This window comes from Spermophilus citellus (assembly GCF_964194105.1).
Source record: "Spermophilus citellus genome assembly, chromosome: 4".
In the NCBI taxonomy this organism is placed as follows: Eukaryota; Metazoa; Chordata; class Mammalia; order Rodentia; family Sciuridae; genus Spermophilus; species Spermophilus citellus.
This window is the reverse complement of record NC_138185.1, coordinates 72,091,553-72,108,608: the sequence shown is the minus strand read 5'-3', so window position 1 is coordinate 72,108,608 and position 17,056 is coordinate 72,091,553. Positions and strand designations below refer to the sequence as shown.

General features: G+C 44.7%; 1 protein-coding gene and 1 long non-coding RNA gene across 2 annotated transcripts in view; one reads left to right on the top strand and one right to left on the bottom strand.

Annotated features, from left to right (window-relative positions):
* The window catches only part of CEMIP (cell migration inducing hyaluronidase 1), a 171,489-nt gene extending 167,373 nt beyond the window's left edge, over positions 1–4,116 (top strand). The window contains exon 29 of the mRNA XM_081290099.1: positions 1,832–4,116. Coding sequence (XP_081146225.1) covers positions 1,832–1,959 — 128 coding nt within the window. The 3' untranslated portion in view covers positions 1,960–4,116. The remainder of the gene's footprint in view (positions 1–1,831) is intronic.
* Positions 1–13,114, bottom strand: part of LOC308646744 — a 51,521-nt gene extending 38,407 nt beyond the window's left edge. The window contains exons 1-2 of the long non-coding RNA XR_014021468.1: positions 13,062–13,114; positions 10,160–10,331 (exon numbers count right to left, since the gene is read on the bottom strand). This is a non-coding gene — a long non-coding RNA (uncharacterized lncRNA). The remainder of the gene's footprint in view (positions 1–10,159; positions 10,332–13,061) is intronic.
* Positions 13,115–17,056: the final 3,942 nt, after the last annotated feature.

The following is a 17,056-nucleotide window of genomic DNA, read 5'->3' as shown; positions in this document are numbered from 1 at the left end:
CTATAATTCTTCACCCATGTGCTCAGCAAGTGGCCCTTTTTAAAAAATTTATTCATTTATTTTTGTGGTATTGGGGATTGATATCAAGGGTTTGCTACTTCTGAACTATATTCTCTAACTCTTTTTGATTTCTAGACAAGGTTTTACTAAATTTCTCAGTCAGACCTTGAACTTGCAATCCTCCTGCCTCAGCCTCCCAGTAGCTGGGATTATAGGTGTGCATTCCTGCACCCAAGCCTGTGAGTGGTCCTTTATTCAATGAAAGTGCCACCAAGAAAGTGGCTTTGCCTAACTTTCCTACAATTCCCATTATCCAGATTGAAAAAGTCTCCATCTCCCTCAACATTCTAGCTATTGCCAATATTTTCACAGATTTTTTGTAGTTGGCAAAACTCTCCTTTGTCTTCTAAGAGAAGGAAGAACTTTAAAGTCCAGAGAATCTATGTGGTTTGTCCAAGGCCTCATAGCTCTTCTGTGATGAAGCGTAGCATAGGCTTCCTGGCTGTGCTGCATGATGGAGCTGGACAGGACAGAGGTGGCATGCTCCTGCCACAGATTATCCAGAGCAAGTCCTTGGGAAATTGTGAGGAAAGGGACATGATGACAGTGATCACTGTAGTTACTATTTAAGCTCAGTTTTGCACCTTGCTAAATAAAGCTTCATAATTATCTCACTCATTCAGTAGTGAGGTACTATTATTTCCATTTAAGATGAGTAAATCAAGAATTACAGAGTAGAGGAAAGAGACGAGAAGGAGGAAGAAGAGGGAAAGGGGAAGTACTAGGGACTGAAATTGACCAAATTATATTGTTATATTGTGTGCATATATAAATATGTAACAACAAATTCCACTATTATGTCAAATTATAATGCACCAATAAAAATGGGGGAAAATGGGATTAGGATACATATTCTAACCTTTCTAAATCAGAGCTAGGTTCTGAGCTACTACACAATCCTGACTACAAAAGACAGCAAAACCAATAACTCATCACATGGATATTCATCCTAGGAAACAACCAAAGAAAAATTAGAAAAATGAAAGCCCTTCACGGCAGTCAGAAGACAACACAGAGGAAGAAAAGCATCCTTTTTATAGCCCAGTCTAGAATTATTTTTCAGCTTCTCTCTTTTAAATTAAGACCCCTGTTGCAAAAACCTCATGTATGTAAGATGATTCAAGTCAAGTGGTTCTTGCTCATTGGTGATAAATGTGTGCTACCTGCCAGACCAGACCAGGCCATTCTTGAGCATAGACATGGATCCCTGACTCCTAGTAGAGTCAAGCTTGGAAATGCAAGACAGAGAATGTTAGATGGGGTACAGGAGTCTGGAGTTCTAGTCTGGGCTGCACGATTTATTTTGTGACCTTGGATACATAGTCCACTTCTAAAGCTACACAAGTGATAATAACTGAGGAAGAGCTCTTATAGAAAAATGCCATCACTTGGCAGATTGGAACACTGGGATTCAGGACTTGCTGATGCTCACAGATCAGCTTGAAGGAAGGCAGGGTTCCTGGAGATTCCTCACTCCCAGTGTATCCTATTTCCTGCTGTGCATGGCTGTCCTATATCTAACAGAGCCTCCACCCTACTAAGGTGGCAGTGAGGTACAGGTGAGACCTGTGTGCCCCAGATGATCAAAAAACAGGTGCTACCAGTAGCTGGGCCCAGAGCTCTTCTCAGCAGGAGATAGTCAAGTGTGGCAAGGAAGGGAGTGCCCGGTGGTAACAGGACAGGGGAGTAGTGAAGGGGAGCCCTAGGAAGGGGTGGGGTGTGACCCTTCTCTCCTAGTATTTTGTTCATGTGACTCATCTTTGCTTTCCAGAAAAGATGGCATTTGTTGGCTTCAAAGGCACCTTCCGGCCCATCTGGGTGACTCTGGAGACAGAGGACCACATAGCCAAGATCTTCCAAGTTGTGCCCATCCCTGTGTTGAGGAAGAAGAAACTGTGAGAACAGCTATCATGCTGGTGCCTCCCATGGTAGACTATAATGGCGGGGCAGCAGAGGCAGGATGGGTGGCTTTCCAGCCCCTGTCCAGCAGCTGCCTGGGAGGCTGTGAATCAGCCCTGATGGGCAAGGGAAGGATACTGGATAATCCTGGTGCTGCCACCTGCCCCCACTCAAGCATCTACCTGCAGCCCTTGGGCAGTGTTGGCCAAGGATGGAAGTCTTCTCTTTCCTGCAGCCTCTTGGGTGCTTCTCTCTTATCTGTGCCTCTTTAGTGGGGATGTGGGGACCATATGAGAAGCCCTGGGCTGTGCTGGCAGCTATACTGCACTTTGGCAGAGCCCTGCCCACACAGTAGATATCTGGAAGGTTGCATCACTCATGGATCCCATGGTCACCAGCAGATGCATTAGGGGACAGAAGTAGGGGAAAGAGCCCCGATCTTAAGCAAATCTTTATTCCTATAAACGAGGACCAGTCTTCATGGGAATAGGAGCTAGTGTATCAACAGAGCTCCCCAAGATGGGGCTGGCTACCCCTGGGAAGAAGCGATCCCTGCTTCTGGAGGTGTCCCACTTTCAGGAGATTTGGCACATTGGTACTTGGACAAGGTGACTCTTAAAGGCCAGTTCAGTTCTAAGATTCAAGAAGACTGTGGCTTTTCACTTTGTACCCAAAACCCAGCAGTAGATGATTCTTTTCAGCCAGTTCCATGATATGGGGTGGCCTGGGGCACCCAGGATGGAGAGGTGAGAACACACCTTGTGGAGAGGGGCTCAGGGAAGTGAGTTAAGCAGCCACAGGTCTAAGTGCACTCTAATTCCAAACAAAGAAGCCCAAGAGAGGTGAAATGGAGGTGATGAAAGTTGAAAGAAGGGAATATTTGCATCTGCTTGGGTTGGTCCAGAAGGCCTCTCACTCCTGGAGGCAGCAGCACTTGCAGAAATGAAGGGCAAAGACTTTTGCTGGAAAGAGGCAGGCTGGCCTCTCTAGTGTTTCAGAGGTGGAGTCTTCCTGCCGTCACCTGCTGAAGCTGGTTGATGAAGGGTTACTCTTTTCTTTCTGCTAGCTGACCCACTTGTGACAGAGAACCATGGTCAGAAGGGAGGAATGGTCTGTGCTTGTGATGCCAAGAGCCATGTGGAATTTGGTTCCTAGCCAGCCTCCTGATGACTCCAAGGAAGTCATTGGCACTTCCTCCAGGGAACTGAGATGACTCAGGAGACTCTAGAGAAGTCATGTGTCAATAAGCCTGCAACTTCAGAGCTGGAGGACATTGGGAGCCATCTAGTCCAACCCTTTATCTCCCAGCTGGGGAAAATGAAGCTATAAGATGGGAAAGAACTGCAGACAGGGCAGGACCCCAGGAGCCCACTCCTAGCACTTGTGCCATACCACATTGCCTCCACAACCAGCCAGGACGCCAGTGCTCCTGAAGTAGCTTCTGGAAAGGGGACAAATCCCTTAAAGGAAAGAAAAGAATCAGAATAGAATGATCTTTAGCTCATAGCTATTTCTTTCCTGCTCCTCTGCACACACAATCCTACCCTACTTCTGGTGTTGTGGTCCCTGCAGCCTGCACCTTGCCACCCCTGCCTGCCAGACCACACTTGGGCACATAGTGGCTGCAGGAACCTCCTTGGTGCTACCTGTTTCTGCAGTTCTGCAGGTGGAGCCCAGTGGATGGTTTCAGGATGTGACAGCATGTTTCTGGTGAGGCAGGTGGGGAGGGGGGTCCGAAGAACTGTTGGCTCCAGCCCAGGGTCTCTCAGCCACTGCTCAATACCCTGCTCTCCCCCTTTTCTACCTGGGAGAGAACTCAGAGAGCCCCTAGATGAGGGAAACCTTTATCTGTGGTCTATACGTGCTCATGAGACACCAAGGTCTCCCTGGGTCTCACAAACTACCTTTGTCCCATTTCCTGCCCCAATCATAAACTCTTTCCCTCAAAGAGGGCAGGCTTGCTTGACTCTTTCTGCCCAGTTGCATCCATGAGACTTGGTCCCAGAGCCCACTCCAAAGGTTGAGCCAACTGCCAGAGGGATCATTCCTATTAAACTGATCTTCCAGCTGCTGGGAGGTGACAATGGGACCCTGCCTCTTAAGACATGGCTACTCCAAAGGCCAAAATCAAAGGAAGGGCCTCTTCTGGGTAGATGAGTGACAGTAGAGTTAAAATGACCTCATGCTCTTTCTGTCTACAGTTTGGTTGAAATTTCAAACTCTTTCAAGCAAGGGTCTCACACTGTGAACCACTTAGGATAAGATCACTTTCAGGTGGCCAGGAATGTTGAATGTCTTTGGCTCAGTTCATTTAAAAAAATAATCTTTTGGAAAGTTCTCAGAGTTGTATATATGTTCAATAGCACAGGACCTGTACATAAAACTTTCTCTCCTAAACCATTCAGCAAGAGTCAATGTCCAGGAGTTTCCCTGATAGTGCAGATTTCCTTATTGTATAGAAAATTGTTTTTGTTGTTCTGTTTCTAAGTGTTACAATTGATTAAGGCCTTTAAACAAAACAGCAGTCCTCTGAAATACTTGTCTTTTTCCTGTTGCCGAAATAGCTGGTCCTTTTTCGGGAGATGGATGTATAGTGTGTTCTGTATGTAAACATTTCTTGTAGGTGTCACCATGAACAAAGATATATTTTCTATTTATTTATTACACAAGCGTTTCAAGAAGTCACTGTCAGAGTAATGAAGAATTGTCTTAAGTGTCATGTTTGGGGATGTCCTTTGGACTGCTTGGAAGAAGTTCCCAGAGCCAAGAGATTAGTTCTGGTTCACAAAACCTTGTTGTACCATGGTAAACACACAAAGGATGTCACCATGTTGTCTGATTATTTTGTTTTCCATTAAAATGGGCCTCATTTAATTCAATTCTCTAAGAAAAATAAGATTGATGAAATCATCCTGAGTCTGTGTCTCAATTCTATGGCCTTCTTCTCAAGAACTACCTATATATCGGGCTGGGGATGTGGCTCAAGCAGTAGCGCGCTCGCCTGGCATGCGTGCGGCCCGGGTTCGATCCTCAGCACCACATACCAACAAAGATGTTGTGTCCGCCGAGAACTAAAAAATAAATATTAAAAATTCTCTCTCTCCTCTCTCTCTCTCTCTCTCTCTCTCTCTCCCCCCTCTCTCACTCTCTTTAAAAAAAAAAAAGTTAAAAAAAAAAGAACTACCTATATATCAAACCCTTACCTTGCTCTCATACCAAGAGGGCACCTCTAAGAGCAGGTGAAGATGATCCACTGAGATACGTTATTTGTGTGAACAGTCAAGTCCAGAATGTTCTATATCTTCCGTGCTCCTAAGCCATTAGTAGGCTGTTGGTTCTACCCCTCTCCCACTGGGGAAGCCAGGCTGGAGGGGACATTAGAGTGTGGACCAGAAGCAGGACGTCTCTTCCTCCCAGGCACTATTTGGCCAGAGGTCAAACACAATGTCTGAGAACATGGAAGTTGAGGTGGAAAAATAGGTCCAAATCAAGCAGGGCAGGAGCAGATGGAGGGCACCCCTGGGAAGAGGTGGGTCTGGAGAGGGTCTGGAGAGGGTCTGGAGAGGGTCAAGTGTTGGGCAGAGGCTGAAACAGGGTGAGTTAATCTAGAGCTGTACCATCCACAGCAGCTGCCTACATTTAATTAATTTAAATTAAATACAATTAAGCATCCAGTTCTTCACTTATATCAGCCCCACTGTGGGTGTTCCATAGCCACACATGGCTGGTGCTGCCATATTGTGTGCCAATAGAAAACTTTCCCATCATCATTGAATGTTCTCCTGATCATTTCCAGAGAGTTACTGGGACATACATATATACTGGGATCTTTAAAAGATCTATGCTCCCAATGTGTGCAAGTGTGTGTGTGCTTGTGTGCATTCAATCCACCTAGAGGGGCTGGTACCAGGTTGGTTGTATCAAGCTGTCAGTAAACAAATACATCTGGAACACCAGTTTTGGGGTGTATAAAGTGGAGAATACATGACTGCTGCCTTCAAGAAGCTTTACCACCCAGGTGCAGTGGAGCACACCTGCAATCCCAGCTACTCAGGAGGCTAAGTTAGGAGGATCCAAATTTCAGGCCTCTGCCTCCACCACTTAGCAAGGCTCTGTCTCAAAATAAAAAAAGAAAAGGACTAGGGATGCCACTCAGTGGTAAAGAACCCTGGGTTCAATCCCCAGTATAAAAAAAAAAAAAAAAAAAAAAAACCAAACAAAACAAAACTTTACCGGGAGATAGAGATCACACCAGTACACATTCAACAAATGTTTTTTCTTTTTTTTAACTTTTATCATTATTTCAGGTTTAATAGAGTTTATGCAAACTTTTATTTTAGAACATTTTGCAAAATAAAATGAAACCCTCATAACCAAATCAGAAGCAAAAACATTTTCACAATTCCTAGAATAGCAAGTTTTAGAAAGAGTGGAGAGTGACAGTCTCATCTTCAAGGATTTAATTTCTATGTAGATTCCTTAATTAAGATAGAAGTATCAGTTTAACCAATTCCCTTCATCTCTCATGGGCTCAGTTTCCTCCTAAACCTATATAAAAAGGTCCATTTGATTAAATATTTTCTTTTTCACATCCATCTTACTAAAATTCAGACAAGAGTTCTATTATCTAAAATAATTCTCCCCATTAATGTGAATTTTTTAACTCATTTTGCTCCAATCTCAACAAATGTTTTTGATTTGAGCATCAATTCAGGCATTCTGCACAAAGGGGAATGTGAAATGACCCTCCATGGAGAATATACAGTGACATGGCCAGTGGGAGAGATGCCAAGTTCTTTTGTTTTTGACTTTGGTACTGGGGATTGAACCTGGGGCTCTCTACCCATTAATTACATTCCTAGACTTAATTGAGAAAGGGTCTTGCTAAATTGCTGAGGCTGACCTCTAACTTGTGATCCTCTTGCTTGAGCCTCCTGAGTCACTGGGATTACAGGCGTGTGCAGATGTACCTGGCATGGCCAAATCCTCTATACAGAGAGGAATCACCATCACCTGGAGTGGTCAGGGAAGGTTCATGCTCTGAGGTGGGATAGGAGTCAACCTAAGACTCAGGGATGACCAGGGAAGAAGAATAGACCACTGGGGACACATGGGTATAAATTCGGGAGCAATACTAGGGAAGGTATGTCAGTGGGTTGGGCTAGAAAAAGGGCTTGTTTTAGGGACTACTAGATTTGATGATGGGGAATGGTCAGCCATAAACATGACTGTGTATGAAGACATAGTCCACAAATACCTACTGATGCAATGGCAAAGGCGTCTGGGAGGATGGGCAATGGGACCCTGTGACAAGCTAGACACAGAGCAAAAGAAGCAATACGTAGACAACAGAGGGAGAGAGGTAGGAGCGTTGGGGAACTTCACTGTTTGCTCCTGTGGTAGTTACCAGATGCCCACCAGAGTCACCATAGAAGGCATTAGGTGAGCATCCAGCCCCGTCCACATTGAGACAGACTAGAGGAGGAGCTCTATCCAGCCAGCCTGCAAGGACAGGAACGGAGGCCAAAAGGCAACAGAGGAGCTTTTGCAGAATGAGTAGGAATGAACTAAGTGCAAAAGGGCCAGAGGGACATTCCTAGCTGAGGCAGCAGCGGGGCCTTCGGAGGCAAAGGCACTGGACAAGCCACAGGAAGCCGGTGGGGCCCTTCCCTGCAGCCTGGAGGGAAGCACGGTGAGGGTTCACTCAGAGAGAACTTGAGTTGACATTGAGAGGCCAGGAAGGTTAGGGTTAAGAACATCTGCTTCAATTCATTGATATGAAGTCAGAAGCAGGAGCTTAGGGGAATTAAGTTCCCACATCCAACCAGTCTCAGTTGAGCATACAGGTGCCCCTAAGTGATGAATGTCTGCATCTTCATCCTGTCACCCCCCTATCCTCCTGTCCCCAGCTGGGCCCCAGGCACACAGAATTCTCACCACCTCCCACAGCTCAAGGACCTTGGTGTCCCCTCCCAATAGCACACCCTTTCCTTTCTCTCCCCGACATTAGGCTTATGCCTGTCACTCTGCAAGGCTTAGTTCCACACATGGCCTTCTATGACCCACCCCTGTTCCCATGGCACCTTCCTCTTTTCTCCCCCAGGACCCAAGGCTCAGTGTGGTTATATCATGTACCCTGATAATGACTGTCACTCACCCCATCTGCCAGACCACAGTTCTTACAAAGTAGTGGCTAGCAGATCACCCCACATCTGGCAGAACCATGTTCTACAAATGTGTTCAGTCTGTTTAAAGCAGATTGTCTCCTCCCTCCTGCTGCCACAAGTGAAGCCAGGACCCTGATGGCTGCCCTGTGACCCACCCCAGTCCTTACCATGGGGGTGCTTAGGGAAGTTGGGCAGGTTTTCCCCCAATGGCAGGGAAAGGAGGAAGATATGGGAGGAGAGGCACCTGGAAGAGAACCCACATCCTTCAGGGCTGCACTGGGATAAGGAAGGGATGGAAAGAAAGTGGAGTGATAGACTGAGGGAGGAAAGGCTCACTGTTCCTCACAGAAAACACTGAGCATCAAACACAATAGAGAAAATTCATGAAGTAGGTATGTTAGTGCATGCCTGTAATCCTCAGCTTGGAAGGCTGAGGCAGGAGGATTGTAAATTCAAGCAATTTAATGAGACTCTGTCTCAAAATAAAAACAAGAAAGGGCTGGGGATGTGGCTCAGTGGTTAAGCATCCCTGGGTTCAATCCCGAGTATCAAAACAAACAAACAGCTTTTTTCTTCTTTTTTAAAATATTTTTTTATTTCATGATAGACCTTTATTACTTTCTATTTGTTCATATGCAGTGCTGAGAATCAAACCCAGTGCCTCACACATGCTAGGCAAGCATTCTACCACTGAGCTACAACCCCAGCCCCCAACAAACAACTTTTAAACCAGAATACAATAAGACTGGTGCAAAGAATGAGTAGGCAGAGGAAGAGGTTGTGTTAAATTCTCCATCTTCATGGGGGATGTGTTATGTTGTTCTAGACATTGACAGGTTTGTAATTATAGGTTTAAGAATGAAAACAAAAACTAATGATGATAATTAATTCCATTTAAAATAAGATATCTCCTTTCCAAGCCACTGCAGAAGATAAAAGCAAACAAAATATAGTCTTTTTTTAGAGAGTAGAAAGGTTACCACAAGAAAACATAAAAATGAGTTGGTGGCATGTGGGTAGTGAGTTAGCAGAAGGGAGTTCAACCACTGCAGTCACAATAATACAAAAACAGTTTCTTCACCAAAAAATCAAGCCTCTATGATTCAGTTGAGAACATAAAATTACATTATTTGTAGCCTAAAGGCTTATTACTATGAACACTGATGACTTGAGTGTCATCAGGTTTTAGAGACCAATTTTTCTCTTTTAAGGATTAAATACTGGGTGCATGATATGTGCTGGGTGCACGGTATGTGCCTTCCTAGCAACTCAGGAGGCTGAGGCATAAGGATCTCAAGTGAGGCCAGCCCCACTAATTTAACAAGACCCTGTCTCAAAATAAAAAATTAAAAAGGCTGGGCATGTAGCTCAGTGGTAAAGCACCCTAGGTTCAATTGTTCAATCCCTAGGACCCCCACCCCCTAAAAAAAAGGAGATGAGGGGCTAGGGTCCTAATATCCCAATATTCCCTTCAAGGTCACACTCTTGATGACCTAACTTCCTCCCACTAGGCCCCACATCTTACAGGTTCCACCACCTCCCAATAGAGCCACAGGCTGGTGACCAAACCTTTAGCACATGGGCCCTTGGAGGAGATTCAAGATCCAGACTGTAGCACAGACACACCCAGAAACATATTTGACCAAATGCCTGGGCACTCTGTGGCCCAGTCAAGTTCACACATAAAATTAACCATTACAGACAGCCTCTTTTCTTTTCGGTTTCCCCAAATTACATGAACATCAGGAAGTTATTTGTAGCAGTATTTTGCTGAGAATTTTGGAATATGGCACAACAGGACATTAGTCATCATTGCCATTGCCAAAAGTTCCTCCACCCTCCTATGCCCCCATACAAACACCTTAAGTAAATTCCTGGGGCAGGCTGCTTTTGAAACATCCCAATTCTCCTCTTCTTAGCAATCGTTGCATTGCTGCTCTCTCCCACAAATAAAAATTTTTGCCTCAGTCATTTCTTTATGTATCCAAACACTCATCCATCTAAACAAATAATTATCTTCACTGGTCACTTACCCTTTAGCAGTCCAAAGAATCTACAGAGGCCTTGTAATTGTCACCTCCCAATGTGATGAAGTTGTCAGCAATACTGTCCTTGCCAAGGACCTCAGAATGTCAGTACATGGAATGTTAAGGACACCAGATGACAACTGCTCCCTCATTCTGAATAAGAGCTGCTAGCCACATCCTAGAAGGACAGAAGGACTTGATTTAGAAGGGAATATCCTGGGCTCTATCACCTAATTCCAACAAAGGAAGGAGAAGCCTCGAATCACAGGAGGGGAGAGGCCCTGAAGGAAATGCAGAAGAGTAAAATGAATGTGCTATGGCTTTCCTCTCTTCCCAGGGCTATATCTCAATAACCAACTGAGAGGCTCCAAGGGACCTCCCCTAGGGGTTTTGCAGAAAGAAGGAATTGACATGTAACATTGAGCTGGATTATTACTGAGCTCCCCAAACTCACAGGCCACCCCACACTATCAGCTGGGTAAGAGAGTTCTATGGATAGCCTGTCATGGCTGCTTGCTATTTGTGAGGGCAGAGGCAGAAAGTTCTTCTCATCTAGGGGTGACCAAAGTAAACAGAGGTTGAAGTTATCCACAGAGCTTGGGAGGATGAAGGGCATCCTCTGGGTAAATGCACTTCCATTTTTTTTTTTAAATACTGGGGATTAAAGCCAGGGGTACTTTACCCCTGAGTCATTTCCCTATCCCTTTTTATTTTGCCAAGTTTCCCAGGCTGATCTCGACTTTGTGATCCTCCTGCCTCAGCCTCCTAAGCACCCAGCTCACTTCCACCTTTTGGCTGGGCAGGATGCACGAGGCTTCCCATGAACCGAGCGCAGCTCCTGTGTGAGCACAATTGAAGGGGCCCTGTCTCAGATGGCTGCAAGCCCAGGTAAAGGGATTCCTGATAGAAAAAGACTTATAATAGGTCCTTACAAAAACAGACAGTAAAGGAGGAAGGGGTTTCATCAGTATTCAACTAGAAAATGTATGAGATGACTAAGTAAAATATGGTCTCATTTGAAGAGCTATTATACTTCACTGAAATAATACTTACAAAGGATTTGAAAAAACAAACTGCTCTTTTTCAGAGCACTTGCAGGGGCTCAGATCTGGAAGTCACAGAATATTACAGACTAAAAAAGACCTTAAAGCCCAATGGCCTAACATTCCCCACATCAGTGTTTGCACTGTGCATGCAAGCATCTCAGCTATAGCCAAGGACAAACTCCTGTCCTTGTGGTGCCACTGCCTGGCTCTCCAGGCCACCCACCCTGTATTCACTCATGCCTGCTGTAATCTCAGCTTTATAGCCACCTGCTCTGGGAAGTTTTTCTCTAGCCTCCCTAGGAAAATGCCTCTGTTAGAAGCTTAGCACTTCTCATAGCTGTCGTTGTATGCACATTTGTGTGTTTAGCTAATTCAGTCCTGTTCTCCATAGCCCACTGCCTCTCTGCCCAGAGGCTTTGTACCTCTTGCCCCTTTGGTTTTGTTTGGTTTTGGTATTGGGGATTGAACCCAGTGGTGCTCTACCTTTTTATTTTTTATTTGGAGAAAAGGTCTCCAAAGTTATCTGGTCTCGTCTGGGACTTGCTATCTTCCTGCTTTAGCCTCCCAAGTGGCTAGGATTATAGGTATGGATCACCATAGGCAACCTTGCTTTTGTATCTCAAAAGCACAAAGAACTGGCTTAAAGTACCAGAATCCTCCCTGGTGGGTTGTTCCCTGAGTAAATTCCTTTGGGCAATGCTGGCCTATTCTAGATGAGGCCCGGAGGGATGACATATTCTGGTTCAGAGGGGTAATAAATTGAAATATGTAAGAGGTTGGAACCAAAGACCCAAAACTCAATCCTTACCATGCAGGAGTTCTAACAGAACAAAGATCTCAGGAGATTTGCAAGGAAGTTTCTGTCTCAGGGAAATCAGGGCCTTCCTTTGTATTGGAGTATGGGTCCCTCTTGCCCTGTTTCTTCCAAGATGTGAATTCCAGGTCTGGTAGCACTTGTCACCCTTGTTTATGGAAAGGGAAGGCTCCAGAACATGAAGTATAGCACTCAAAGTCATCCTACTTCAGGCAGAGGTGGGAGACAAGGATCAAAGAGGTCTCCTGTTTCCAGGCCTATCACTGGAGCCCTCACTCCCCACAGGAAGAATGCAGACTGGTTGAAGCAGCAGATGCAAAACAGACCAGATGTCCTGGGATTCCTCACATTCCACCAGCTATAGACCTCCTTGCTCAGTACTACCCCACTTAGGGTCCAGTCATTGGTTCTGAAACTCCACCTTGGAAATCTCAGCACAATTCTTCAGAAAAACATCTTGCTTTAAATTTGCCAGGAATTATGTGCTAAGACTTCAAACTCCTCTTGGGCTATTGACTCCGAGTTTCAACTTTAAGTGGACTCAACAAGGCCTATGGAGAATTTGCCAAGAGGCCCTGGCAACAAACTCAGATTTCCCCACACTGGATCAAGTGGAAAGGGCTATCCAGTTTCTTGCTTGTGACACTTGGGTGGGACCTCTTGAAATTTGCCCACCGGAAATTTCATTGTCTCAGCAAACAACACAGTCAGCCTGCAGACTCCTGCAACCCATTGTGGATGCTGGCAACCCTGCTCCATGGTCTGCCTGTCAGGATAAGGCTGTCTCCCCTGACAGGAATGTCCTCAGTCATGCAAGCACTTGAGGGTAGAGCACATCAGTGGTAGAAATGGGAATGGCAGGTATTTATGTCCAAAAGGAAGTGGCCAGGTCTGTTTTTATATGCACTATGCTGGGCAGGTGGCTGTTGTTCTAGAAAATCTCTGGCCCATGTAGACTTCCATCCCAGCCCCGACCTTGGGGGTGTTGTGCTACAATAAAAAGAATACTGCCCCTCCAGAGAATAGCCCAGGGGGGACACCAACCTACCTCTGCCTAGCTGTGACCTTGACAAGGCTTAACCTGAGTCAGTTTACTCATCTGCAACATAAAACACAAAAAAAAATGAGAAGTAATACATGACAATAATAAGTGCTTCACATCATACACCTCTATGAGGTGGAAAATTCTTTTAGTGCCTACAGTCCTAGGCACTTAAGTAACTTTCCCAGGATGATACAGTGAATAAAGCCCCAAAACTGCTCTCATGGGCTTCATATTATATGTTAACTGACACCGACCTTGTGGGGTTTATAGCAAGGAAAGGAAGGATGTGGAGACTATGTACAGTAGTAACGTGCACAGTTAGGTAAGAGTGTCTAGTGCCTGACAAAGTAGGTGCATTACACAGTGAATGACACTGAGGGTCTTCTAATGCATAGTCAGTAAATGTAAGGAGGGTAGGAACTTGCCTCCCCTGCTCGTCTTTATCCCTATGACCCAAACAATTCCTGGAATTTATTGGCATTCAGACCTTAACTGGGGAGTTCTCAAGCTACCGGACAGGTGGTTCTTGCAAAGAGATCCATAAGATGCAAGCTGCTCTCTTCCAAGGCACTCAGGAGATGGGCAGGGGTGTGGGAGGTATAAACTTTGGAGCTGGACTACCTGGTTTAAACTCTGGTTCTGTCACTTCCTTACAGTGGGACTTTGGGAAAAATACTTAACTTCTCTGAATCTTGGTTTCCCTGTGTATAAACCAGAGATGATAATACAGTATCGACTACAGGGTTGCTGTGTGGATGGAATATGTTCGATAGCACACAGGATTAGATAAGACTTTAGGCTTCAAAGAAATTCAGTGATAGAGGTGTAGACAGATATTCATATATTTTGCAAATGCGTTTGAGCAACATGTTAATTAAAATAATAGCTGAAGAATTCTCACCCAAGGAGCAGTGGAGAAATCAGCAGTGATGGGAAAGCCAAGCAGCACTGTGGGTCTCTGCTGCCCTCTAGTGGGAGCATCTCTTAACTTTCAAATTGACTTCCCTTTATGGGAAGAAAATGAGCACTTTGGCTTTGGAGGATTGTAGCCAAGTCACCTTCCCAAGCTGTGCCTTGTTTTTTTTTGGACTGTAGAGAGAACTCAAAACTCCACTTCACTTGACAGCGATCTTACAAGAGACAGAACATTCTCTGGCTGTGGGATCACAATCAAGTCCCCTCCCCTTTCAGATCTGAGAACTAGAGGTACCAACACTTCCACTGCAGGGCAGGTGTGAGGCTCACTTGCAGTGGATGAAGGCAAGCATGTGTAAACTGAAGTCTAAAACATGTGCACTGTTGTGATTACCATCAACTGCTCTCCTCCCCAGCTCCAACTTCTTGTATAGCCAACTCAGCTGTTCTTTGGAACTTTTTCTTTCAGAGACTTTGTCAAAGAAAACCAGAGTCTGACAGTAGTTATAGTCACAAAAATGGGTTTCTAATCAGTAATGAGTGCAATAAGGGAAAAGATACCTCAGTGCAGAACTGGGCTCAATTCCAAATACTGCAGGGACAGTAGGAATTGATAGCCAAGGGTGGGGTCAGTGGATGAAAAGTGACTGAGAGGAAACATCAGGGATGAGAGGGATTCTGGATAAACAAATTTTACAGAATTCTTGCAGAAGGCAGGCCAGGATGATCAGACATCACCAGGGGGGTAGAATACTTAATCAGAGATCAAGTTCTTGATAAATTGACTTGACAGCATTCTTGCTAAAGCTAACCTAGCCAAAGACAGACTGAAAGTGGGGGGCTGGTGGGCTTAAAGGAGCCTGAACAGAATCTGGTCAAGGAGGGGATTTCTCTCAGCTTCAATCCTACAGGGTTCTGTGACAAGTTTAGGTGAGCTGGACCTTTATGCTGGAAAGGACACTGGCTCTGAGCTCTGGCCTCCCCCAACACGTCTCAAGACACCTCACAGCTTTGCCATAGGAAAGCATTTGCCATCAGATTTCACAGCCAAGTTAATCTTTATATCTGATTTTTTTTTTTTTTTAAAAAGCACACACATTGTGAAGCACTGGAAAGGCTATGACCCCTCCTTAAAACCTTTAGCCAGAGCCCTCTCACTGCCAGTCTTTCAACAATCCTTAAGCTATTTCTACTAGGACGTGAATGCTGCACTCAGTCAATGATCTGAAAGGAAATCTGGTGAAATAAAAACTGTATGAGTAGCTAGGACGGTGCATTAGTAGAGGGAATTTGTTCTTTTTTCAAGAAAACTTCTAACATTACTGTGATGGTACTAATTTAATAAAAATCAAGATTTCAGCTTTTATCCTAAAAGTAAGAACCTGGGAATTCAGGGAACTTCAACTTTTATTTTTATTTTTGTAGTACTGGGGATTTAACCCATTAATGCTGTACAACTAAGTCACATCTCCAGCCCTATTTTGTATTTTATTTAGAGATAGGGTCTCACTGAGTTGCTTAGTGCCTTGCTTTTGCTGAGGCTGGCTTTGACTTTACCATTCTCCTATCTCAGCCTCCTGAGCTGCTGGGATTATGGTGTGCCCCATTGCACCTGGCATGTATGTATGTATGTGTGTGTGTGTGTATATATATATATATATATATATATATATATATATATATATATATATATAAAGCTTTTTTGTGTGTGTGTGTGATCCTCCTGTCTCAGTGTCCCCAGAGTTGCTGGCAATACTGGAGTAGAATTAAAACACTGTGGTTTTGAGGCTGGCCTCAAAACTTGCCATCTGGTGGGCACAGGGGTCCACTCCTGTAATCTCAGCAGTTGGGAGGCTGAGGCAGGAAGATTGCAAGTTCAAAGCTAGCCTCAGCAAAAGCAAGGTGCTAAGCAACTCAGTGACACCCTGTCTCTAAATAAAATACAAAAATAGGGCAGGGGCTGTGGCTTAATAGATGAGTTCAATACCTGGTACCCCCCCCCCCAAACAAAACAAAACAAAAAAAACTTGTCATCCTCCAGCCTCAGCCTCCCAAATTATTGGCATGTGCCACTGCATCTGGATGGAATTCAAAGTTTTAAACATAAAAACCTAAGAATCAACCAAAGATTACTGGTTTAGGATAGATCAACCCTGTCCCTCCTTGCCTCATCTCACAGCCTCACCCTAAATCCAGTTTGTTGGATTTGGTCTTTATTTAAAATGCTCATCTTCTGTTCATTATGTTTTTTGATTTTTAAAATATTGCATTAAAATATTATTTGTCTTGATTACTGAGTTTTGTGACCCTTAAGTTGTGTGCCTAAGGTGCCAGGTGTGGTGCATGCTTTTAATCCCAGCTGATACAACGGGATCCCAAGTTCAAGGCCAAACTGGGCAACTTAGTGAGACCCTGTATCAAAATAAAATAAGATAAAATAAAAACGGCTAAGGATGTGGCTTAGTAGTTGAGCACTTGCCCAGCATGCTTGAGGTCCTGGGTTCAATCCCTAGTACCACTGGAAAAAAAAAAAAATTGTGTGACTGTGGCAAGTGCTGTGCTTCCCACACCCAAGTCTGCCCTGGTGCAAGCCACATTCTGCATGGCAGAAGTAGAGATGCTTACTACAGAGAGATGAGTGAAGCAAAAAACACCCCAGCCTTCCCCTCTGTGAGGGGAGTGAAGGATTTGAGAAGGATCCAAGGTAGAAGTTGGGTTGGCACTTTCTAAAATCTTGGCAATCAACGTTCTTGGGATCAGTTACTGCTCCCTCCCCATCATGGAGGAGAACCTGAATGCATTCTAAAAGTATAGGAGGCAAGAGGCTACAACTTCTCAAGGTATAGGAGGCTAAAGACTATACTACCTCTCACAGCATCTGGTCTGAACTCCTCTCTTTCTCGTTCAGTTATGAGAAAGCAACATTCAGCTCCCAAATTTCAGCTTCCAGGAAAGGAAACAATGCTCAGAGAAGGAGGGAGGAGAGTCACAGAGCACTCACCAAAAACACCTATGTGGATCAAGCTCTGAGAAAAGTCATGCCTACTAAGCAGTAACAGAGGAAAAAAAAAAGATGTGGCATC